The 25,073-nt window shown below is 44.7% G+C and overlaps 2 protein-coding genes across 6 annotated transcripts; both read left to right on the top strand.

Moving 5' to 3' along the window:
- The first annotated feature begins 1,545 nt into the window (after positions 1–1,545).
- On the top strand, positions 1,546–10,407 carry DEPDC7 (DEP domain containing 7). The gene is made up of 9 exons (XM_063397944.1): positions 1,546–1,696; positions 3,958–4,345; positions 5,869–5,999; positions 6,868–7,057; positions 7,811–8,025; positions 9,258–9,400; positions 9,599–9,724; positions 9,824–9,902; positions 10,071–10,407. Exons 1-9 carry the CDS (start codon positions 1,624–1,626, stop codon positions 10,283–10,285), a joined length of 1,560 nt encoding a protein of 519 aa, XP_063254014.1. The 5' UTR covers positions 1,546–1,623; the 3' UTR covers positions 10,286–10,407.
- A 1,822-nt stretch (positions 10,408–12,229) lies between these two features.
- On the top strand, positions 12,230–25,073 carry TCP11L1 (t-complex 11 like 1). Of its 5 annotated transcripts, none has more exons than XM_063397940.1 (10): positions 12,230–12,353; positions 15,487–15,652; positions 17,813–17,945; positions 19,144–19,264; positions 19,949–20,169; positions 21,214–21,350; positions 21,777–21,970; positions 22,285–22,466; positions 23,099–23,271; positions 23,523–25,073. In XM_063397940.1, exons 2-10 carry the CDS (start codon positions 15,499–15,501, stop codon positions 23,756–23,758), a joined length of 1,551 nt encoding a protein of 516 aa, XP_063254010.1. In that variant the 5' UTR covers positions 12,230–12,353; positions 15,487–15,498; the 3' UTR covers positions 23,759–25,073. The 5 variants fall into 5 exon arrangements, with proteins under 5 accessions (XP_063254010.1, XP_063254011.1, XP_063254013.1 ...); XM_063397941.1 differs by lacking the exon at positions 12,230–12,353 and adding an exon at positions 12,422–12,979; XM_063397943.1 differs by lacking the exon at positions 12,230–12,353 and adding an exon at positions 12,995–13,184 and having other exon boundaries at positions 17,817–17,945.

Here is a 25,073-nt window from a genome sequence, read left to right as displayed (position 1 = left end):
TCACTTGTAACATTGTATTATTTGGTCTTTCATGTGCATGACATACTCCTGAGTCTGTGTACCATGGAGATCAGTTTGTTGTTCCTATGCAAATCAATCCAAAAAACATAAATTATTTTATGTTGTTCGAATACACTTCAATTGAGTAAGAATATCAAAATACTTGATTCTTAGAAAATCCTACACAGTAGAAAATTATGTTGGATCTCTCAGCAGTTTGCTGCAGTCAGTAGAAAAAAACCACTTATTACTCTAAAATGAATTTATTATTTCATTCCATTGCAATGACAAATGCCAGCTGCTATAGTGAGCAGCTCATAGAAGAGATCAGAAGAGAACTTCAGCCACATGAGCTGTTCAAGCTGTGTGACCACAGGAATGGCCAAGGACAGCGTTCAGGTGTTCAGCCATGGCCATGTACGAGGCCTGTGCTCAGGTTAACCCACAGAAATAGATCTGCCCCTTCTGGGGTTTAAATGACACAGTAAATAAGGGGGGATAAAGAGAATTGTTTGAGAGACACGAAGCTCCTGGAGTGAGTCCAGCTGAGAGCAGTGAGGGTGATTGGGGTCTGGGGAATCTCTATTACAAGGAAAGGCAGAGGGAGCTGGGTCTGTTCAGCCAGGAGAAGGGAACAGAGAGGGTCTCACCCATGTGTGTAAATAATCTAAAGCCAAGAGGATGGAGCCAGGCACCTCTCAGTGGTGCCAAGCAATGGGACAAGAATGGGCAGAAACTATCCACGGGAAGTTCCACCTACACCTGAGGAAGAACTTCACTGTGCAGTGATCACACACTGGAACAGACTGCCCAGAGGCTGTGGAGGCTCTCTCACTGGGATGTGCAGTGCTGCATGGAAGCGTCAGGGCTGCTCTCGCCTGTGTGGCAGAGCACAGCTCCCCAGCCAGGACCAGGGGTGCCCATGACCTTGAGCAGGACACTTCTGGGCAGCATTTCCTCCCTTCCCACAGCAGCCACTCTCCTGTGGATACTGCCAGTCTTATCTGGAATACTGTGTCCAGTTCTGGGCTCCTCAGTACAAAAAAGACGTGGAAATACCAGAGAGGGTCCAGTAGAAGGTCGCAAAGATGGTGAGGGGTCTGGAGCATCTCTTATGGGGAGAGACTGCAGAAGCTGGGCCTGTTAGTCTGGAGACGAGAACGAAGACTGAGAGGGGATCTCAATGCATATAAACATCTCAAAGACAGGTGACAAGACTCTTTTCGGTGCTGCTCAGCGACAGGACGAGGAGCATTGGCCATGACCTAAAACAGCAGAAGTTGCCCCTCGATCTGAGGAAGAGCATCTTTCCACTGAAGGTGGCAGCGCACTGGAACAGGCATTCCAAACCCACCCGACCGCGTTCCTGGATCAGCTGCCTCGGGTGACCTCGGCAGGGGCATTAGTCTGGACTGTCTCCAGAGGTCTCCTCCGTCCCTGACGATGGTTCCGCGGCTGCTGACGGGAGCGAAGCGGGGCCGGCAGCGCTCGGGCAGTGCCCGGCGGTCGCTGCCCTTTGTGCCCGGCCCCGCCCAGGGGCGTGGGCGCGGCGGCTCCGCCCGCGCGGGCTCCAAGAGCCGCGGGCGCGCCGGGCGCGGCAGATGCGCGGAGCCGGCGCTCGCCATGGCCACGGTGCGGGAGAAGGCGGCGGCTCTGAGCCTCAGCGCGGTCTGCAGCCCCGCCGCCAGGCCGCCGGGTACGGCGGGGTGCGGGACGGGGGAGCGGGGTGCGGGACGGGGAGCGGGCGCGGATGCGGGGAGTGGGCGCGGATGCGGGAGGAGCGGGCTGCCCGCAGCCCTGGATCGGCGAGACGTCTCTTCCCGCTGTGGGGTGCAGGTCCCCGGCGGCGGCAGCTGCGCTCGGCGCCTTTCCCGGCTCCGGGAAGTTCAAAAATTGGCTGCGCTCCGGCGCCGGGAGCCGCTTCCGCCCGGGGTCCCGGTCCCGGCTGCGCGCCCGCTCTGCCGGCGGCAGCCGCAGCTTCGGCCCGGGCGGCGGCGCCGGGGGTCGGTGGGGCCCGGCCCTGCCCGCGGAGCCGCGGGCGCGGTGGTGCCAGGGAGGCTTGGGCAGCTCCGTGTCCCCAGCGCGGGTTAAGAGCAGGTGCCTCGCTAGCGCAGCGTAAGCGGTGTGAGGGCGCTCCTCGAGAGCTGGTTTTGCCTTTTTTCTTTCCCTACCTTGAGCACCTTAACTTTGTGGAAACTTGCCTTAGTGCCACACTTAATAGCGCTTCCCTCAGAAAAGATGCGAGGGCTCTGTGTGTAAAGAAGGCTCTGTGTGTGATAAAGCCGTGAGAAGTAGCTAAAGCATTGCAGGTTGTACGTGTTGGTATTTATCCTAGCGGCAGAAACCGGCGTTGTTGTGTGTTTGGTGGTGTCGGGTTTGGGGGTTCTTTCCTCCCGAAGAGTATAGCTGGCTATTGGAATGTAGGGCTGGAAGCAAATTCAAATTCTGTGATCGCTGAGTTTGTTCTGCCCTTCTGAAGGTGTCTTCAGGTTAAAGTATCAGCAGTTATGCACCTTGTCTGTCTTGTACTTTTAAAGCTTTGGAAACTGGAGGTTCTGGGAGATTTCTACCTTGGCTGGTTTAATGCTGTGTATTGAAGTGTTGCTTTGTTTTTCTTGTTTTGGGTTTTTGTTTTGTTTTGTGGGTTTTTGGGGGGTTGTTGTTGTTGTGTTTTTTCCCTGACACGAGTCTTTTCAGAAAGATAACTGTTGCTGTCTTTCTGAAATGTTGGTGTGTTCAATTGTACTCCTTGCTTTCTCTCCCTCTTCCCAGTTTTCACTGCCCCTCTACCATTCCTTATCCCATTGCTTATTTGCCAATTTCTGGGCTTTCTTGTAGCTGGGGATCAGCTGAAAACTGGTTCCCCAAATTGGAATACAACTTTCTAACTAAAGTCAGTTCTGACTAAACAGAGCAGAAAAAAACACCTCCTGTGTCTCTGTGGAAAGCACTCATGGTAATATGTTCCAGAAGGAGTTGCATGTTGTTGTTTTTTTCGAACACTGCATCGCACTGTTAATTCATTTGGTTTGAGCTCTGTCACAATCCCAGCTGGCTTTCTGTAGGATTGCTGCCAACTCCTCCTTCCATATTTTGTCCTTCAGCTTTTGATTTCTCTCTTCTTCCTCTGCTTTCACTTTTAGTAAATTATTCATCTGAAAAACTTACTGAAAAACATATTCAAACATATTCTACTTCTAGCCTCTCTGGTGGCTGCAGCTCTCTCCAGTCAGGTGCCACCTGCGAACTTCGTGTGTTTTTAAGTCCTTGTGGAGGCTGAGTGTAGCCTCAGGTCAAACTGTTGCCTGCTGGCATTTTAGTCTAATCAGACTGGTAAATGAGTAATAGTTCACTGGTTTCACGGGGGAGAGAAGACGGATTGGCTCAAGGAAGTGGTGCTGGCTGCACAGAGCTGAGGCCTCTGCTGGAGCCCAGGTGGCAAAGGGCTGTCTGGTGCCATAAGTGTGGAGTGAGTGGCATCTCCAGAGAACCCACGGACTCGTTAGTGGTGTGCTAAGCACTGATGTTAGGTGGCTTTTGTGCATGCACAGGTCTGTGGCAAACAGGGTTCTGATGTGTCTCTTCATGCCTGCTTTCCACTTCCCTGCCCAGCTGTGTTGCTGTGTTAGTGTTATGGGGAGTTACCACAGCTGGTTTGTGGTTGTGGGACCTGTGTGCTTAGCAGTGGTTCTGTGGGGGTAACCATTTGGTGACCAAGGGATGCACAAAAGGACAGGGTTAAAGTGAGAGGCTGAAAAAACAGGAACTCCTGGTTGCAAAGCTTTAGGCTGGTGCGGCGAGAGGAACCACCAAAGAGGGGGGACAGAGTGACTCAGAGAAGACACTTGCATCTGAAGTGGAAGTCTCAAAGATTTTTATATCCTTACAAGGTTCATGAAAGCCAGAAGGGGGCTGTTCTCTGTGACTGCGGCATGAATTCAGTCTTTGTGTTCTCAGGCTTCAGCTTGGCGCAGAAGCCCTTTGGAGCGACGTTTGTCTGGAGCAGCATTATCAGCGCTCTTCAGACCCAAGTGGAAGTGAAGAAGCGCCGCCAGAACCTCAAGTGTTACCACGACTGCTTCATTGGCTCGGACGCTGTGGATGTTGTCTTTGCCCACCTCCTGCAGAACAAGTATTTTGGGGACGTGGATATTTCCCGGGCTAAGGTGGTGCGCGTGTGCCAGGCGCTGATGGATTGCAAAGTGTTTGAGGCTGTCTCAACGAGGGTCTTTGGGAAAGACAAACGCTCCGTGTTTGAAGACAGCAGCAGCAGCCTCTACAGATTCACAAACGCCTCCAACCAGCCAGAGCTTGAGAAAGATGACCTGCAGTGTACCCCACAGAGGTCAGTACACGGAGGTGAAGAGAAGAAATTTTTTAAAAGAGGAAAATGTTGTGTATTCTGTGGGAGAGAACTTGTAAATTTTCAGGGTAAGAATAGACACTGCCTAGATGTTTGTGGGTAGAAGACAGGTAGGAAAGAGCAATTTGAAGAGAGTAAATCACTCAGCCTATATGGTTACAATTGTTTTCTCTGTTATCTCCTCGCCTTAGGGGAGGGAGGTGAGAGGGTAGAAAATAAGTGCATTTACATACTGATCTAAATCAATATAACCAGCTGGAATTCAGGTGCATCAAACAGGCTAATAGGGTAATCCTTAGTCACTGCACATCTAGCTCTGGCATAAGCCAGTAATCCCTGCAACTTCTAAGGAAAAATTGTTTTCCCCTTTCATCATCTTTGCTTCACTATGCTTCCAATTTAGCTTTTTTTAGCTGTTTCTTTATGCATGTATGACTTGTTCCCAGGCAGGGTAGCAGGCTGTCAGGCTCTTATGCTATTGCACTCCATCCTAAAACCAGAGAGAAGTGCAATGATGAGGTTTTGTTTCCCTGTCCTTTTAGGAGTGGGCAAAGAAAACCCTGGTACTAACTAACTCACACAAAAGCAGAATGTGTAGATGCCACTTTGCCAAATAACTTCCCTTAAACAGTTTTTGTTAAGTGTTCATCTCTTCACCTACTCTGACATACTCTTACAAGAAACTACATGGATGCATTTAATGGGGTAGCTTTAACAATGTGCACTTTTGAAAACTGTAAATAGTATTGACCCATAATGGAAATGCCTTATTCGATTGACACGTTCATGTGAGTAGCAAATGTGAACTTGAGTGCATCAACCCTGATGAAAAAAGTAGAGGAACAGTGATTAAAAATATTTCTTTTGTCCTGCTTCTCCCCTCTCTCCTACTAGCTCCTGTTCTGTCCTAAAGCAAACTGTCCCAAGTTTTTATTTAAAAAGAGAATTCATGAGAAATTAAAGCCACTTAATTATATGTAGTATTTAAAAATATTTTCATCACAAAAGCTGTTAAAGTAAGACTTAGAATATATTGAACAAACAGTCATTAAACAGGATTATTCCTGTTTTATTAGTGTAGAGTGAAGGAGTTTTATTTCTGGGCAGGACACAGATCCATCAGGTTACATTTCTTCATTTAGTGAAAGGAACAGATCTATCGATACATCCAGCTTGTCACATCCATGTCAAAGATAGTGGACATCAAGATGATTTTGCAGTGCCCTTAAACAAAGAAGGTGTGGGAATTGAAATCATACAGCCATGCTTGGAGGAACAGTAGTTTTGTGGCTGGAGTGGTCTAATTTTTGAAGGTATTGTACATTCTCCTGGGTGACTTGGACAGAGGAAGTGTCAGGCAGGGGAGGCAAGGGGGAAGATTATGTAAATATCTATACAGGAGAAAATTGTTGATCTTGGGACAGTTACCCATATCTGTATGTTGCATTATATGTTTGGTTATCCATATATATGGTTATATGTATATAAACTGTTTTTAATGTCAGATGTGAGAAGAGCACGTTGTTCCACCCTCCTCCATTCAAACCAGAAAGCTTGGAGGATCTCTGGGAAAACCTGAGTCTGAAGCCTGCAAGCAGCCCTCAAGTAAACATCTCGGATAGCTTGTCCCGTCGAGGTAAGCCAAATAATGCCTCAGTCCTTTGTCTTTGGGAGAAGGAAGGTACACCTGTAGCACTGGGAAGCCCCTCAGGCTGGACAGGGAGGCAAACTGACACTCACAGTATTTTGAACACCGGGTGATAAAAAGGCAAATTGTATTTGTTGCAGGCTTGCCTTTTGCCTTTTTATTTATTTAGACAAGAGGTGTTTTCTCTTGATTGAAATAAATCAGCGTTGACTTTTGTGGAGAGGAATACCCAATGTGTAGAGCTTAATTTGAGTTAGAAATATTCGTAATATTCAGTTACCTGCACTACTTGTGTGCTTGTTTCAGTTGGGGCAAATAGTCTGCAGTTAGCTAGAAGTGAATTGTGTATCTGCACATCCAGCACTCCTTCAGTACCTTGTGAAACTATTCCTGACAATTCATGGCTTCTGTTTCAGGCCAAACTGATCCAATGTGTTTTTCCTCTGGTTAAAAGTGCTAATGCATGCTAGAAACTGTGGTTTCATCATACGGAAATATTCAAGGAAGCTGTGATAAGGAGAGTGTCACTGTTGCACTTTTTTTGTTCATCCCTTATCTAGAACAAAGATTATTAGCGAATTAGAGCACAAAGAGTGTAAGGCACTTCAGAGTACCCGAAAAGCTGTTCTCCCACGCTTGTAGTTAACTAAACAAATGGGCAGTTCTTGCCTTTTGTGGTGATAAAAGGCACTTCAAGCTGATAAGAGCCACGTGCTTAGCTACTGCAAGTCTCTATTTTGGTAAAATCAATCTGTTAGGTTCGGTCTGATGGGAGGGAGGAAGGGGCGTTATCTTCCTTGTGATCAGTTTTTGCACAAGCTGAGTCTCCTGTGCTCTGTGTACCCACCTTTCCCAGTTATTAATGAAGTGTGGCAAGAACAAACAATTGCTCGCCTGCTGCAGCTGGTCGACCTCCCTCTCCTGGAGTCTCTGCTTGAGGACCAGGAGATCAGACCTCAGCTCCCACAGCCCAGGAAGGCAGCTGGATATGTCATCACAAGTAACTACCTGGACAGGGAGATCCTCAAGGCTTTCAGTGACTCGCAGTAAGTGACCACTGCTGTCCTCTGCAGCTCTGAAAAACTTCGTGCTTTCAGGAAGTTGGGTGGTCTTTGGGTGGAAATGTTGCAGCCCAGCAGAAAGGATGTAAGCAGGCACATTTTCCTGTTGGACTTGACTAGAATAACTGGTAAATAACAATTGCTTAGTGAGGATGTTTGAACACTGGTTTTGGAATACAATGGCAGTAGTTGATGGGATTCAGAGGGGAAATTCTTTGCTGCACTGAGGGAAGAATAGAGGTTTTATAATCATCATGCAAGTTTTTCCTAGAGACATTACTTGTGAGGAACTAGTTTAGTTCCTCCTACTGTATTAGAAGAGCTGAGAATGCTGAGCTTGAAACTGTGCATAGAGTTAAAAACATTCTCTGAAAAACTTGTACCAGTCTGAATCAGATCAAGGTTCATGTTTCTGTTTATCTAGCAATAATTGTGTCCTTATCTAACAGTAGAGGACATGATTGACTTTGGGTTTTACTGCTTGTGACTGTTTACTTGCGGGTTACTAATTTTTCATCTTGATTAAATACATAACAAAGAGGCTTACGACTGTGATCTACCCAAGTGTGTCAGGTGAAGTGTCTTGTGTGTGAATTTCTGATGGGTTTAAGTGCCTACACACGCACTTTTCACTGTGATAAAGGAACCAGCCTACCTGCTCTCTGTGGAAAGCATTGCAGCCAGCTCTGAAGGGCATCCACAATTACAGCTACAATCCCAAACCCCTCTGTCTTCCAGGACAGACGAGTGGCTCTCAGCAGCAATTGATTGCTTGGAATATCTCCCCGATCATATGGTGGTGTATATTAGCAGGAACCTGCCTGATCACCCAGACAAAGCACATGCCTGGAAACTGCTGCTGTTTGAAAACATTGGTAAATACTACAGCCAAAAAAAGGAGCCGCTCTTAAGCCATGCATCTGAGATTCATTTAGGAATTGCAGAACTATTAGGTAAGTAAAATAGAGCTGGGTTCCAATGCTTATGTGAGATATGTACTAGGAAGCTGAGTATTTATCTCAGAAGCCAAGATTAAAGGCTGACTTTTACAAGTGGGTTGTTTATTTTGGGGTGTTTTGTTTTTTGGTTTTTTGTTGGGTTTTTTTGTTTTGTTTTGGTTTTGGTTTTTTTTGTGGTTTTTTTTTTTTTTGTTGTTTGTTTTTTGGGTTTTTTTTGGGTTTTTTTGGTTGGTTGTTTGGTTTGTTTGAGGGGTTTATGTATGGTTGGGTATCTTTTAATTTCTAGTCATAAAGACTGTTCTTTGCCATTTTGGTTCTTACTGTAGGCAGTTCTGTAATCATTGCTCAGGTCTATCTATGTAGAATGGATGTGAAACCAGAGGGCTATAATATTTGGTACTAGCTGGTATCCATGGAAATCAGATATCCATGGGAAATAAAATATAAATAAAGCCAGATAGTAAATATTTAGGCTGTAAGAGCTAAACTGAAAGCTGTGTGGGTGCTTGGTACCCCATTGACAACTTTTATTTTTTTACACAGAAATGTTTCTTAATTTTTGTTCGGACAGCATTTTAGAAAGCTTTTGATGTTTTAGTTCTCAACATTTTATCCCAGATCTCATTATTTTTCATAAGTTCCCTGGCTGGATTATTCTTCTTGTTCTGTGTTAACTGGAATACTTTGCATTTATATCCTGTTCTTCCTCTCTACATAATAAAGGATATTAGTACAACCTACCTCATTTAAACAATCACAAATCTAAACTGGCTGTTCTGCATAGTAAGGCAAATTAAAACTTAGCAAAGTTCTATAAAGTAATTTGCAATTAATTAATAAAACTAGCCCGTGTATCTTGGGACATACACCTCAGTTTTTGTGAGATCTTTATTACCACAAACAGAAGTCATTCATTTTTTTTTAATAGAACCATTTTCCTTTTTCAGTATTTCACATCCCCTTTAAGATGGCTGAACTGTAATTGAAGTTAATTACAAGGGAGCTTTAATACCAGGCTGAACGCCTGTGTGTGGGATGTTGTCAGAGAGTGCAAGCAGCTCTCCTCAGCCTGGGAGAAGTTCTTGTGAGAATGAATTGCTGTGTTTGGCCAGTTCTGTTTAGGGAGATGGGCATCTCTTCAGTGGCTAATTTGGATGTTTTATGGTAACATTTATTTAAATGAATATGGCATAGATATGGCAATACCTTTCTCTCTCTCTCTCCAGTGAATGGGAAGATGGAGCAATGTTTAGAAGCTGTTCAGCTGTATTTGAAGCTCCTAGACAGCCAAGTCAGGGAGGAGTTCAGGAGACTGCTGTACTTCATGGCTGTTGCAGCACATCATTCTGAGCTCAAGCTACAGCAGGAGGTACATCTGCATTCTTAAGAGTTGTTTTATTCTTCCTGAAACCCAGAGGTCCCAGGTACTGGTCAGAAAACACCTTTGTAGTTTAAATTTCTGACTACAGGAAAAGCAATGTCTCAGAACAACGAAGGTGATGCCCTTCTTAATGGGAGAGACTAACTCTCCTCTTGTGGTCATTATTTATTTTCCTTTGTTCTTTAGAGTGACAACAGGATGGTTGTGAAAAGGACATTCTCTAAAGCTATTATCAACAATAAAAACTTATCCAGAGGGAAAACGGACCTCCTGATCTTGTTCCTGGTGGACAACCAGAGAGATGTGTTAAAGGTAAGAGCTAGAAAATGGCCAGGTTTTGTTCATCTGGTATGCTCATGGAGAACTGCTGCCTCTGTGCTGCTGTTGCATTGTCCTATCTTTCTGTTCCAGATCCCAGGGGCACTGCACAAAATGGTCAGCAATAAACTGCTGGCTCTGCAGAAAGGCCAGGATCCCAGCAAGATAACAGGTAAGATAACACACTGAGCTTTGTCATCTTGCCATGCCCCCAAATGAGAATGTGGTGATGCAAAAAAGTTTGCTATAACAAAGACTGATTTGATCTAAAAGTCTGTAGAATCTCGAGGGTGGGTGGAGTGTGGTGGTAGTGCTCTGAATGTCTAACATTTCCTTTCAGGTTATACCTTCTGCCAAAAACTGGATGAAAGAGAGTATCGCTCCAACACAGAGAAGACCACAAAAGATGAGCTATTATCTCTACTGAAAGCTATTGATGAAGATTCAAAGCTCTCTGACAAAGAGAGAAAGAGGCTGCTAGAACAGTTCCATAGTACTAATCCGAGTATTTTTACGCAGTATTTTGGAGACAGAGTTACTAATATGTGTGTGTGAGACTTTAAATATTGATTACTTTGTATACCCCAGGAGTGAAAATACTAATATATTTGTAAATCTTTTATATTCATGTATCTGTCTAATAAAATTATTTTGTGGAAATGGATGGAATTTATGCAATTATTACCAAAGCAAACAGTACCTGAGTTTAATCTGCATTTATAGTTTAGCTTTTCTCATTCCTGATTGCTATAGGAACAAAATCCTTCCTTTTCCTCCCAAAAGCCAAGTCTGTTGACTCCCCTTATTCAAGTATCAAAATCACTGAGATGAAAGAAAACATGAATGAAATCTCTCTGTCCCCTTCTTCCCTAAGCACTGAATTTTATACTGAACACTTCTTTCCTAAAAAAAGCCCTTGGGTGATGTGACTATCACATAACATTGATCTTTGACTTGCAGGGTGCTGGAGAGAGCTGAAAAACATGTTCTGCTTGATATTGCACAGCTTTTCTTCAGGCTTGCCAGCTAACTAACCTATGTGTGACAAATTGCTGTGCTGTTTTAAGCTCAAGTGGCACCATATTGAGGGATTGGCTCTCCTGGGGTGGTGAAGTCAGTCTGGATTTCGAAGTCAGTCTGGCTTTGGTTGCCACTGGAGTTGTACTGATTGTGGCTGGTTATCTTCATCCCTGCAGTGTTTTGCTGTCTGTAGCTCTTACTGATGGCTCCAGCTGTAATTAGAAAAGTGCTGGAGCCAATGAAGGGCCTTTGGATTTTCTTGCGGCATTTCTTATCCATGTCTGGTCTACAGAGGAAATCCCAAGATTTGCAACTCAGGCACCTGTAATCATGTACATATCTATATATATATATAAAACATGATCAGACAACTAATTTTGACTCTTGTGGAGTTATCTTTGGAATGATACCACCAAAACTTCATTACAGCAGCTGTTAAAAAAAGAAAACAACCCAATCTTGTTCCATTTAAAGTGTTGAGCTCTGTCCTTTTATTTAGGGACAAAAGTTAATTTGATTATGACAACAAAGTAGTAATAACTGTTACAGTCACATGTGGTGAGCTGTTCTTAACAAAACACAATCCTATGTCAGACTCTTATGTCTCACTAACTAACACTGCAGTGATTACTGGTGTCTGCTGCTGGGGTCCAGAGTGTTTCTCTGAAATGGAGCTGAAGGACTTAGTGTGCAACAGGACAATGTTTTACTGTGTCCTGATGGGGGGTGGAAGACAAAAATGTAAAAAGCTTCCTCTAGGTAATTAGAAAGGACTTCTAAAAATAGTCAGTTCCTGAAAACTAGCAGGGAATTATAATAGTTACAGTTCTTAGTTTTAATGGAAAGGTTTTTATTATACATGCACTTCCTCAAAAAACTGGCTTAGCTCATACTTTAAAATGTGGGGGTGGAAATCCTAAAGTAGTGGTGGTGTTGGATTGGTTGGCTCTTCAGCCAGAAGTATTTTCCCTTTCTACCTCCTGCCTGCTGTAACATCACAGTTAAGAGGATGAGATCCCTATCGTTAAGAGGATGAGATCCCTATCTTGGAAATGAACTGCTGCCCGTGGGCATCGCCTGCTGCAGAGAGTCCCGAGTTACAGATCCCCTGCCCTGGGAGTCACTGGGCTCCTCTGGTGCCCGGGTTGCGTCTGGGCTACGGAAAAGCAGCCGGGGGCACTCAAAGGTGGGCACTCTTTTTATGGTGATCCAGCTCCTCTCAGAGTACCTCAGATTCCTCTTTGGAGGAACAGGCGGCCACACTGTGACCTGTATAAGGTGCCTAAGGACGGCAAGGACAATCCAGGACTGCGTTCCCTGGCTGCTGCGGGGATTAATCTGAGACAGCGCTGTGTGATGGAGCAGACCCCCATGTATCCATCGACGTCCGGCCAAGGGCCGTGGGGGCTCTGGCTGGGCTCGGGGCCGGCGCTGCCCGGCGCCGTTCGCGGGCCGAGCCCGGGGCCGCCGGGGCCGAGCCCCGCCCCGCAGCCGGCGCGGCCCGCCCTGCGCCGGGGCTGCGGCGCGGCCCAGCCCCGCTCCGCGGCCGCAGGAGGGGCCGGGCCCGTCCGAGCCGGCGGCCGCGGCGGCTGCTCCGAGGGCGGTAAGGCGGGGCCGCCCGGCCGGGGGCGGCCCGGGGCGGAGGGCGGCGGCGGGGCCGGGGGCGGCGGGCAGGGCCGGGCAGGGCCGGGCCCGGCAGCGCCGAGCGGGCGCCGTGGCGGCCCCGGGCGGGCGGGAGGTGGCCGGGCGGGCTCAGCACCGCATCTCCCCCGCTCCCCGTTCGGCCCAGCAGCCCGCGGCCCCCGGGCTCCTTTTCCCCTCAGCTCAGTGATGAGCCCCAAGGCTGCCGGGCCTTGCGAAGGGAAAGCGTGGCCGGAGCGGCGGCGCTGCTGGCGGGCCCGTGCGGGTGGGACCGTGCCCTGCTGCTCCCGGCGGGGATGGAGCCGGCAGGGCCTCGCTCAGAGCCACGGCGGAGGGGAAACAGCGGCACTTCACAGCATCCCCCGTGACTGGGAAGAGGGACGGGGCCAGGCTGCGGCTTGCCTGCTAGCGGGTTCCGAGGGAAATAGGTGCTGATGTGGCAGGCGAACAGAGGGGAGAGGAGAGTTCAGCGCTGCGGGAAAGGCAGCCTGGTGTGCGGCCGGAGGTCAGGGCAGCTGTCAGGAGCTGTCTCAGCGCTGGGAGCAAGGAGCAGCTGCTCCGTCCTTGCGTGTGCTCCAGGGAAGCCCGGTGAGGTTTATTTATGTGAGGACCTGTAATGAAAAGAAGCTGTGGAAAATATTTTGTTTAAATTTTAATTTGTTGCACTTTTCTCTTGCATTTCTGTTTTCATGAAGAATAAATGCGGGGAAAGTGCCAAGAAGTAGAGTTTGCTCTATTAAGAGTCAGAATTGTTTCTGTGAAAGGAGGGATGATGGTCATGCTTCTGGAAGAGGTATTGTCAAGCTTATTTACCCAGTGGAAAGAGGATATGTTCTAGATGTGTTGTGGCAATAATAGCAGTAATCCATCAGAAAAGAGCAGACTATTGAAAACTAAACAACTAAACCAACAAGTGTGCTTGTTTACCTTATTTGCTGAACAGTCATTTGGTGGAATGGCCCAGGAGTTCTAATACCTGCCCTCCATAGCTGAAATAGGATTTTTCTAAACCAAATGGTAATTAAAATGAAACTTGGGCTGGGTTTGAGGCTGTAGCTCTTGAGCTACCATTTTACGGAAGGCAACACTTTAGGGTGTAGTCTGTGTGGTAGGAATGGTGGCCTGCTGGCAAAGCTGGGGGTAGGAATCATCAGACTGATGATCTTGTCCCTGTCATTTGTCTTCTGTGAGTCCTCAAGCAGCTGAACTCAAACCTCAGTTCCCCCTCTGTAAGTGAGGTTTATTATATTTCTCTGCAGTTCTCAGGGTAGTGAGGATAAAGTGCAGTGTGAGATTGCAAGGCACTAGGAAGTTTTGTGTTCATTAAAGACTTAAGTGGGGCTTGGTTGAGTCATCTTTGTGGTTCAGCTTTGACTTCAGGAGGATGTTTCGTGGAAGAGGATGGATGGGAAGAGCAACCAGCTAGTCTGGAATGAGTGTGGAAGCCTTTATGATAATGCTTTTACCCCTGCCAAATTCAACAACAGGTTTCTCTCTCTCTTTAACCAGTCCTGTTTTATATTTTGTATTGCAGTGGTTGCTATGCTCTTCTCTGTGAGCAGCCCCTTTTTTAACAGAGCTCCTCATCCTCCATCCAGAGGTGGAGTGAGTCTAACAGTACCTGTACTGATGCCTGTGTGCCAAGGGTGTCTCCTGTGTCTTTTACCCCAAGATTTTCGTGCTGTTTTCTCTTCTAAAATAGAAATGACACAGTGCTGTGGGCAAGTGTTGCATGCTGTTGTCTCTCATGCAGCAAGCAAGATGATGATCCTGAGTCATTGCTGTAGAGCAAAACTGTTCCTTACATGCTCTGAGCTTTCCAGCTGTCCTGAGGAATCACATTGTGCAATCAGTTTAAGCACTGATGGAACAGGGTTAGTTATTACAGCTGGTGAATGAAAATAAATCTCAGAGCTGCATTTTATATTTCTACGCTGTTGCTTGCTTCTGCTGCATTCTCTTCAGGGTAGTTATTGATGCTGTATTTTCTCTCAGCAGCTGTGAGGTGCCTCTGGAGAGGGTCTCTCTTGCTCTCTGTGGTTTATTTCAGAATGTGAAAGTGGAGATGGTGGGATACTAGGGGACGAAGGAAGTTGTTTTTCCAGGAGCTTTGATTTATTCTGAAAGCAGACTCTTCCTGACTCCCACTTCACAGAACATCTAAGTTATTTAATTTAGAGACATCATATGCTCTCAAACAGATTTCTGTAAAATTAAAGCCAGAGCAGCAGCTTCCTGCAGGATAGTTTTCGATAATGGATGTAGAAATTACATTCTTTAGAGGGAAACTGAGAATGAAATAAGTGAAGATAAGGAACAGTGAGACTTGGTGTTCTAGTGGTAATTTTTTCAGTGTAACTTTGAGCACACTGCATGTATCTGCAATGTGATATAAATATCCTTTAATATCTAATGTCCAATGAACCAGGACTTTAATTACTATAACTGTTCTTTACTGTCTTAATTAAAAAACCCAAACAACTGTGATATTTTATGCATAAATCAGGACTGTTGAATGTCATGAAAATATGGGAATAGAATTTTATGTTCATTTCTCTCTAGTTCTTTTGCTGCTTCTTAATGCTTTTAGATGGCTCAGACGGAAGTTTTTAAGCTGTGAGCAGTTGGGGCAGACCATAGTCCAGGAATATGTTATGTTCAGGAAGATTTATTGCTGTGCAGTGAGGAAATGTTGTCTCAATCTTTTGGAAAACGTGTTTGGAATATTGTTCTGAAGGTGTTTTTCATCATTCTCTTAAAAGCAGTGCTAGGAGAGAAAACAATATCTTTTTCTCTCATCTGTGTCGTTATGGCAAGGGAACACTTTGAGATTTTTGAGAACTGACTAGGACTGCAGATTAAATAAATGGTAGCTGTGTTGAAAGCATCCCATTTTGTGGAAGATGGGAAGTGAGTCACTGAGTCCAGGTCCCCTGCCATTAGGAGGATGACATCACATAACTCCTCATAAGAATTCTTTCATTCCTAATTTTTTTTCTTAATCAAGAGGATTCCTGATGATGTTTACCCACACAGCCATCTCAAAAATGACTGTTCATTAATTCCCTTTTTCATATTTTTTCTTTTTTGTAAAGAATCAACTGAAAATGTCTCAGAATCCTGACAAGCTAAATTCAAGTGAAGAAAAGTTGAGTGGTTTGGAGGATGATCAGGAGGAGAACTTGGACAACTTGGATCAGTCTGTCCGAAAGAGAATACGACAGAGTGCTCCAGGGTCACACAGAGATGATACACCAAAGTGTAAGCAAAACTGCTTTATGAAATACAGTAAAGAAATAGTCAATTCTGTAATTGTTGTTGGAGGCAATCCTAGTGTTTTATAGCATTCTGTGCAACTTTGACTGTCTTGCAATTAAATACAGTGTGACTCTTGATGATATGCCTTGAAACTGTAACACTCTTCTCCCCATTTTCTTTTTATTTTCCTAATTGTACACAGTGTGTACATTTTCTTAATTGTACACAATGACCACGTTGCTCTGAGCCACATATATCCTAAATATCCTAGTGTGTTTGTGCTCCTGGAATGTATAAACAGCACCCCAGTGTGTTCCAGCTAAACTGCCCCTGCTGTTTGCCTTATCAGCTGAACCTTCTGCGTTGCTGCAGCCCCTGCTCCTACTGAGGGCAGAAAAGGTTGCTATCAACAAAGGGGTGTCCTGCCAGCCCCCTCACAAGTTAGATGCAAAGTTGTATATTTAATCCTAACACTACTTCCATGTAAGCAAGACTGCATATTTTTCCTAAGGTATATTTTTCTTTGCCATTCTGCTTTTAATGTGAAGGTCTGGATGCAATATGGGAGGCAATATTCCTGGAGAATCTGTAGATAAAACCAAGTTTTCTAGCTTCAGAGATTCAATTCAAAGAAGCAGAAGTGCTCAGAGTTCTAAATTTCTGTAGGGAGTGGCTCAGCAGTAACATTTTGTTTGTTACATTCTTTTTTATTTTAATTGTGTTTGTTATGACTTGAGGTTTAGAGTTGTGTTTAGTGTGGTGTTACTCGGAGGAGATTTTCTGAGGGAGTTTCTGTTCCTGTGCCTTGCTGGTTGCTTGGTAGGAAATGGGATGTTAGTATGGAGAGAGGCTCTGAACACGTGGAAGTTAAAAGCATGGCACAGTGTAGCACTGCAGTGTACCACAGAGAGGTGCTTTGATCTCAAGCCCTTCCCTCGTGAAGGGAGCAGGTATGAGAATGAAGTGATGTGATTTATGAGCAGTCCTGGGCCAATGGAAGAATCCTAGCTCTCAGTGCCCCCACTGCTCGAGTGAAGTCATTTGGCACCCGGACAGCAGAAAATTGTGTCTGCTGGTTCTACTCAGGAAATCGATCCTTGCTGTGTTCCCAGAGTCACTGTGCAAGGTTAAGCTCCAAGCAGGAGAAAATAAGGATTTAGGAAGGCTGGATGAAAAGAGCAAGATATTAATGAAAAACGAGCACATTGGAACCCAACTGTATGAACTCGGAAGAGCTCTGGGTGGCAGACAGGTGATGGACACTTACTTTTGATAGCCCTTTTCTGTGTGATTACTTAAGTCCAATCAACATGGACTGTCAAATGAGATGGTCATAATAGTTTGCCTGAAACATTCCTCAGGGAGCCCAGCCTATGAAGATCCCTGCTTGTTTTCTTTCACTTTGGGATTAGTGTGTTGCTCCTATGCCTGGAGTGTAGCTGAAGTGAAGGAGCCACAGAATGGAATGGGTGCATCAGGGCTCCAACCCTTTCACTACCCCAGGGCCCGGTTTGAGGCTGCTGGCCCATCCTGGTCAGTCCCAAATGCCTGCCAGGGAAGAGCTCTTAAGCACTGCCACTGCTGCTGCTGCTGTCCTCTGTTGTTTGGGTGATGGCCTCTGGGGGAAAAGAAAGAGTTTGGAGGAGTGCCATTTGCATTGGAAATAGTGAGAATAATTAGCTACTCATGTGGTGCTGCTTAACAGTGATGATTTTTTGTTGACTGCTTTAATGATGAAATCACTTCCTTGAAAAATGTAAAACTGAAACGGCAGTATCTGCACAATACTTGTGGAAGTAGTATGGTGGAAGTGCTGCTAGTTGTAATTATTTCTTCCTGCAGCATGGAGAAAGATGCCAAGATGCTGTTAAGTCATCCTAAAGAAGTATTGGTTTGTGTGTGTGGGGTTGTTTAGAGATGGTTTTTTAAAGAGCTTGGTAGAAGCAATTGACATACTGAGCCCAGATCAACTCCTTGGTTTTTTGAAATGGCTCCAAACCTGTGTCGTCCACCAGATGGGAAAGGAAAGGGAGGAAAGGAGAAAAATCTTCAGCTGGTGTTGTCTTTTGACCCTGTGTACTGTCAATAAGGTGGAAAGGGTCCAAAAGACTCTTTCTGCAGGCTTTTGTTGAGAGCTGTCTGACAGTGTAATTGATGTTGCAGCCAGTCCCTCTCGGCCTGTGTCAATAGAAGAGCTCATGGAGACAGCCAAGGGAGTCACCAACATGGCACTGGCACACGAAATTGTGCTGAATGGAGACTTCCAGATAAAGCCAGCTGAACTGCCAGAACACAGGTGAGGTTTCTACCAAATAGGTACCTAAAAAAAATTGTGTTTGTAGAACTGCAGCGCAGTATAAAGGCTCTGGCTGGTGTCTTGTCTGACAGTGCCTGGGAGGAGGCAGGAAAGAATATAAAAAGAAGGTGGTAACTGTGTAGTTCTGCTGCCCAGATCTGTGTGTGAAAGGTGAACCTCTTGGACTAATTGACATGTGTCATGCAAATCCCAGAGTGCTGTGGTTCCTGTTTTGTCCCCTTGTCCCAGGGCTCTGCAGCCTTCCCAGCACCCCAGTCTGGCTGCAGATGTAGGTAGTGCTTTTAGCAATTTTTAAGCTTTCACTGCCTGTGGGAGTAAGATGAAACTGATTATTTTAGCTTTTCCTCTCTGTTTCTTCAGGGATATTTTGGGGAGAGATTTCTGTGTTGTGTTAGGTTAGTCCTTGCTCCTTTCCAGTTTGAAGCCTTTCCTTCTCTGTGAGTCTACAGCAATTGTGTGCCCTGCTGAGATGGGAGAGAGAGGACAGAGGAAGCTTCATCTTCTGTTTCTCTCCATCACACACAATGGCTGACAGCTTGAGTTGGGAAAGGGGGTGCATATTTCATGGAAGGAACTTGGTCCCCATTGGGGCCAGTGTTGAAGTTACACCTTGTGTGAGCAGGAACTGTCAGTATTTTGAATTAGGAATTGGTACTGGAGCAGTGGAATTCTTTGGTTTTTTATACAAACTGATCTGGACCCTTATCTCAGAGCAGGTGCAATACTTAGGTAGTGAAACAGAAGATTTTGTGTCAGGGAAGTTACTTAATTTCTGTTAGGTTAACTAATGAATTTTATGTAGTGGAAATGATTTTACTTAGTGGAGCCTTTAAAAGGAACACGAACAGTGGTCTGTTGAAAACAAAATGTAATTTTTGCCATTTTTGTTCTCTTCCAGTTATCTAGATGTAGCGTGTGATAAATAATTTGAAGGATTTCCATTTGTAGCCACCTTTGCTCATGTGTAACCCTGTATTTGGACATAAACCATTCCAAATCTGTGTCCAGTTTTTCTTGCTTTTCTGAGTAACTTTAAATGAGGGATCTCTGTTAATCACCATATAGTTATTATTACGTTCTATTGATATTATTGCATGCTGTGCTTCAGGAGCTGCAGGTTGTCTTTGTAAGGTGGTGCAGAGACCAATATAATTCTTTTTAACATGTTTATTCACAGCTTAGAGAAGAAGGTCAGAGATATTGTGCATAAAGCTTTCTGGGATTGTTTGGAAGCTCAGCTAAAGGAAGATCCCCCGACATACAATCATGCAATTAAGCTATTGGGAGAAATTAAGGAGGTAAGATGATGTGATAGGAAGGGAAATGATTGAATTTGAGTAGCTGCACTGATATGAATGAGCAAAAGTGGTTGGAGTTTGGCTTTTCATAAAAAATCCTTTTGTTCTTTTTCATTACTCTATCACTGTGAACATATACAATCAGTATAATCCTAGAGGAGAAATTTGAATATAAAACCAAATGCAAACCATGTAAGGTGATTAACAGGAAAGCAATACCAGTTCCATAATTCCAGGCTTCCTTCATGTTGTGGCACTGATATTAGGTGTGGAATCAGTGAGATGCTCCAACCCTGGGCTGATAAAACCAAGCACAACAGTATGAAGTGTGACCTGTGCCACAGAGGACTTACCACTTAATAACTTCAGTGTCACACAACATGAGGTGGAACATTTGGAACTGGTGAGTGGGTGGTTAAAAAAAATAATTTAGTGGTTTAACTGTTTAAGTAAGAATCCCTGGTAGTGTTTAAGGCCAGGTTGGATGGGGCATTAAGCAAACTGGTTTAGTGGGAGGTGACTCTGCCCGTGGCAGGGGTTTGGAACTAGGTGATCTTTAAGGTCTCTCCTGATTCAAACCATTCTATGATTCTTTTATTCCATAAGAGGTGTTCAGTAACTGCTTTGATCCTTGTAGTCTTTGATATGTAGAACTAATGCACTGTTAAAAACTTTGTATTTCAGAGTCTTCTGTCTTTCTTGTTGCCTGGTCATACTAGACTGAGAAACCAGATTACAGAAGTTCTTGACCTGGATTTGATAAAACAGGAGGCAGAGAATGGGGCCCTTGACATTTCTAAGTTGGTCAAATTTGTTATTGGGATGATGGGGACTCTCTGCGCTCCGGCTCGAGATGAAGACATTAAGAAACTGAAAGATATTCATGAAATAGTTCCTCTTTTCAGGTATGAAATGTGTTTATTAGTCATGTTCAGAGTCCCTTAAATAATTTTAGCAGGGTGGGGGGTGGCAACTTGCAACTCCTAGAAAGAAAAGAATGATAGAGAAAAGGACATAGCTGTGGATGTGAAGGGGAGAGATACTCCAGGGGTCTTTAACAAGGACCATCTCTGATCTGGTGAGTTGGAGCATTTGTCTGGCTCCTGCATGTCACTGAAGGACATTTGCCTAAATGTCAAATGCAAATAAGCCTTAAGGTAGCAGATGAATAGTCACTTTGTATCAGAATTGAATGTCAACAGCAGAAGGTGAAAAGAGCACACGGGAGTTTAGGGGAAAAGTATTACTGCTTTCCAACCAGCATTGTCCATTCCTCCCAGTTTGAGCTCTCTTTACCCCACTCCCTGTGTAATTCCCTATCAGTTCCAAAGGGAGGGTGTGTCCCACATCTGGGAGCATCCAGGCCTCTGCTTTGCACCATGTTCTCAGAGGAACAGCTCAAGGTCTCAATAACTGGGAGAAGCTTCATTAACCTTGCTCTTTTCTAATTTGAAAAGCTTCCAGGAGTTCAGGATTGACTTGGCAGAAATATTGCCAGCAGAAATTAGGTTGCTTTGAAATTAAGGTGTTTTTCTTTGGTGTTTGTTTGTTTGTTTTTTCTCCTTTGCCCTTTGGGTCAGATTGTTCACTTCCCACTGAGGTTGGCTTTCCAGGCTGCCAGCAGCCATGGCATGCAAGCTTGGAAACCCAGATGTCTTTTCATGTACAATATTGCAAATCCTGGGAGATAAAATCTATGGAACTAGAGAAGTTAATTCCGTGGAGGCTTTTTTACAGGGGAGCAAGATTTGTTTCCCACTTGGAAGAGGAACATGCATGCATGTACATGCTTGCTCCAGCTTTCTTTGTCTCATGCTCTGAAGTTGTTAAGCTGTTACTGTTTCCCATGCATGTTTTTGCTCTTTCCTTAGACAATCTGTAATAATCTTGTAAACAGCACCTCTGAAACATCTGCAGCCTTGAATAACTTTTTCTGTTTGTTTGTTTAGAGCAATTTTCTCTGTATTAGACCTAATGAAAATGGATATGGCAAACTTCGCTGTCAGTAGTATTAGGCCAAAATTAATGCAGCAGTCTGCTGAATATGAAAGAAAGAAGTTTCAGGAGTTTCTTGAGAAACAGCCAAGTATGACTTTGTTCCTTTCTTTCTTCCCCTCTGACCTCCCAGTAAAGTGCGTGTCTGCTTGTAGATCATGAAAAGTACTCAGATATTGTTATAAGTTCTAGAATTCATATGGTAAATGACAGCTTGTGCCCCAGAACTATGGTTAGAAAAAATCTGCCAGAACAATAGTTCTGCCCTTGGTACATTCAGTTTAATTTCAATACAGTGTAGGGCATGATTTCCCAGCACCATCTCACCTCTGATTTCCTGTAGCTGTGTGGTTTTGTTTTAGACGTTCTGCTTGATGCAATAAATGAAATGCATGTCATACCTGATATCATGGGCGTTAGTCATAGTAACTAATGGGATTGTTTGGAAATTGTTGGTAGAAAAACCTAATTTTGAAAAGGAATTTTCTTGACAAGATTTTTTCCCCTGCTCTTCCAGATTCCTTAGACCTTGTCACAAAGTGGTTGCAAGAAGCAGCAGATGATCTTGCAAAGCTGGGACATGAAATGTTGCCTCCCCACTCTAGTGATGGTGCCACTGGTGGAGCTTCTGCCTTGTGCTTCACTGCTGTACAAAATCAGGCCTATCTGAAGCTGCTGAAGTGGGATCACATGAATAGGCCTTTTCCAGAAGTAGGTATTTAGCAGAAAAATTGGTTCTGTGCTTGTTCCACTCCTCTGTTCCCAGGACACAGCAGAAGCTGTTGGGATTTGTAGCCTTACAACACGTACAGTACTAAACCATTGATCTCTGTTTGGGAGATCTGGCAGCTCTAACAGGTGCTCATCTTTCAGTGCTGAGACCTGCTTGGCTGGAAAAGAGTAGCCAGTGCTTTCCCTTGTGCTGCTGGTGCTGGCCTGCTCTTCCCCATGCCTGTGCATCCCAGTGTCCCTTCCCAGCCCTGCAAACTGACTCGGTTCTGTGCTGCCTCCCTCCCTCCTTGCAGACGGTGCTCATGGACCAGGCGCGCTTCCTGGAGCTGCAGCTGGAGCTGGAGCAGCTCCTGGTGGTGGGGACAGTGCTGCTGGTCACGTTCAGTGCAGCAGGCCCAGCGCTCATCGATGTGCCTGGATTCGCCGAGAAAATCAAAGCCATCGTCAAGGTGCTGCTGGCGGGAATGCATCTCCCGTGAGTACGGCACAGTCCTGCCCTCAGGGGCGGGTGGAGCTCGGTGCCACCCCGGGAAATGATCAGGTTAAGCCTCCTTCGGGCTGGGGACTGCAGGAAATGCAGGGGAGGTGATGGGGGCTTTCTGTGAGCCCAGGCTGACAGTTTTTCTTCAGCCTACTCATACAGAGCTGTCTCCTGCACTGCTCTTTGATGATTTGAATAGCTGCTTTTTTCAGAGTGTGTTTTTCATGGTGCCAGGCTGGCACAGGAGAGTGCCAGCAGCTGCCCCTGCTCAGAGTTTGGGCCAGGCTCCCCAAAAACCTGAGTGTGGCACAGTGAGCTGCCTGCAGATTTACTGATTACACCTACGGGTTTTGCTTCAGTCAGAGCTGTCCTCAGGCAGAAAGTCAGCTCTTATTGTGTATGGATTGTTCAGGCTTGAAGTCTTGAATGTTCTCCTTCCTTGCTTTAGATCTCAGCTTTATTTTTCACGTATATATAATTGTATTAATCTTCATAAATGGCTTTATCTGCATTATGTGTCCCACTACATTTGATAAATAAGACAACTCTAATTGAATGGTTCATTTCCAAAAAGTGGGAAAACAGTGAGTAACTAATACAGTTGTGCTGTACCTCATGTTTTCTAGCTCCTTTAACCTGGAGGAGTCCCTGGCCACCGTGGGTGAGAAGGTGTGTGCTGAAGTGAACAGCTGCCTTTGCCAGCACGGCTTTACCCCGTTCTCAGCTGAGAGAGAGGCCGTGCTGAAGGGACAGATCCGGGCGGCGGCCAGCCCGGATAACTCCATCTGCAAGCTCGTAGGTACGGCTGGAGAGTGCTCTGCTCTCCCTGCCTGTGCAACTGGGGCTGGGGGGTGCGGGGCTCCTCTTCCTGCCTTGCTTCCACCTTGTTTCCACCTCATTTCCACCTTCTTTCCACCTTCTTTCCACCTTCTTTCCACCTTGTCTCTCCAACTTGCTGACCATGTTCAGGCTTGTTGCATTTCCCATGAGGTTACGCTGTTTCTAATTCACCGTCTCTTTTGACAACAAGCCAACTCCATTTTTTTCCAGATTCTCGAATTCAAAAGTTTCTGGAGAATTATCTTGCATCCAGTCACCAGAAATCATTGCCTGCCATTCCTGGAGGATTAGGCCCTATTCAGAGAGAGCTGGAGGAGATTGCTGCCAAGTACATTCGTCTTGTCAACTACAACAGAATGGTCTTCAGCCCTTACTATGATGCAGTCCTTGGCAAAATATTGACTAAGGAGGAATCCCAAATTGTAGGGAAGTCAGAAGAATCATAAAACCAGCCTGTGTGCTACCAATACAGTATTGTCAGCTATTAAATAAAACTTGTACCAATATTTGTCTAGGAAAACAGCTTTCCGTGTAAATACTGGTTCCTTTTAACACATGAGTGGTGACTGGTGAGGGAAATACAGGAGATGCTAGAAGAGTTCTGAGGTAAAAGATGAGAGATGCATTTCTAATATAATTATGCAACCTGGGGGGAAATATCATGGGAATTTTCTGGCTGCAGTTTTTAGATTTTTGAGCTGATGATAGGTAGGGCTAGTTTACCAACAAACTTTGTATTTAAGTGGCTCATTTTAGGGCATTTAACTCTTAATTTACAGTGAACTTAGTTTAATTTATCCAGAGCTGATTAGCAGTGGTTCTTCCCAGAAGGGGTGATTTGGTTTTTTAATTTGATTAATTCTTTCAAGAATTAATAAAGTTAAAAATCTAAAGAACTTTACCAGACAAAACACCAAGCCAAGCAGCACTTTACTGTAACATTATGGTGAGTACGGTAGGCTTACTAGTTTTTTCTGTATTTTACTGCATTTTTAATAGCATTTTTTTGCTGTTTACCTGCAGATGTTACAAAACATAATATATTTTTGTAGCAAATTTTCTGGTTATTGGGTAACTGTTCTCTGCTATGTACAGTACTCCCAGAGGTGGCAATCTTATAGATTGCAGCTGTATTTATATCTTGTAAAGATTTCAGAAAGGGCAGAGCTAAAATGTTTTGATAAAAGTGGCATTTCTTACCTTTTTTTTGCTAGTAATTTACTCCTTTTTAGGTGAAATACTAATTTTAAAGTAAATTGTCATTTGCAGAAGGTGGATTGAAAGTATGTGAAACTTTAGGTTGAAAATTCTCTGTTTTTTAAAAACTACAACAGGAGATAGTTGTGTGTTCAATAATGTCTTCAAATATATCTGGGAAGTTCAGAGCACTGTGGGCAGTAGAAGTGATTTTAATGTACTGTGAGAGCTGAATGGTTTGATGGTAGTTTGAATATACAGGGAATATTTTAGTAGATTTTTTCATTTTGTAGAGGTGTTCTTGCAACTTAGAATATTTGTAGGTCTTGAATTTAACGAGCTACGTGTTGTATAGAGGAGAAGAGCCCAGTGATCTTACATTGCAGTCTCAGGCTCAGCTGGGAGGTAAGTGAAGTTTTCTTCTGGTTGAGCACAATAGTGTAATACAGTAATCAATATTTGATGGTTTTATGAAAGCAGAGTTTGTATTTACACACAGTAAGTGGCCCAAGTATGAGGTTGTCCAAACCAGAACGTGCTATCTTTAAAAAACCAGCAAGGTAT

The sequence above is a fragment of the Prinia subflava genome, chromosome 5, assembly GCF_021018805.1.
Source record: "Prinia subflava isolate CZ2003 ecotype Zambia chromosome 5, Cam_Psub_1.2, whole genome shotgun sequence".
NCBI classification, from domain to species: domain Eukaryota; kingdom Metazoa; phylum Chordata; class Aves; order Passeriformes; family Cisticolidae; genus Prinia; species Prinia subflava.
This window is presented reverse-complemented; position numbering and strand designations above follow the sequence as displayed.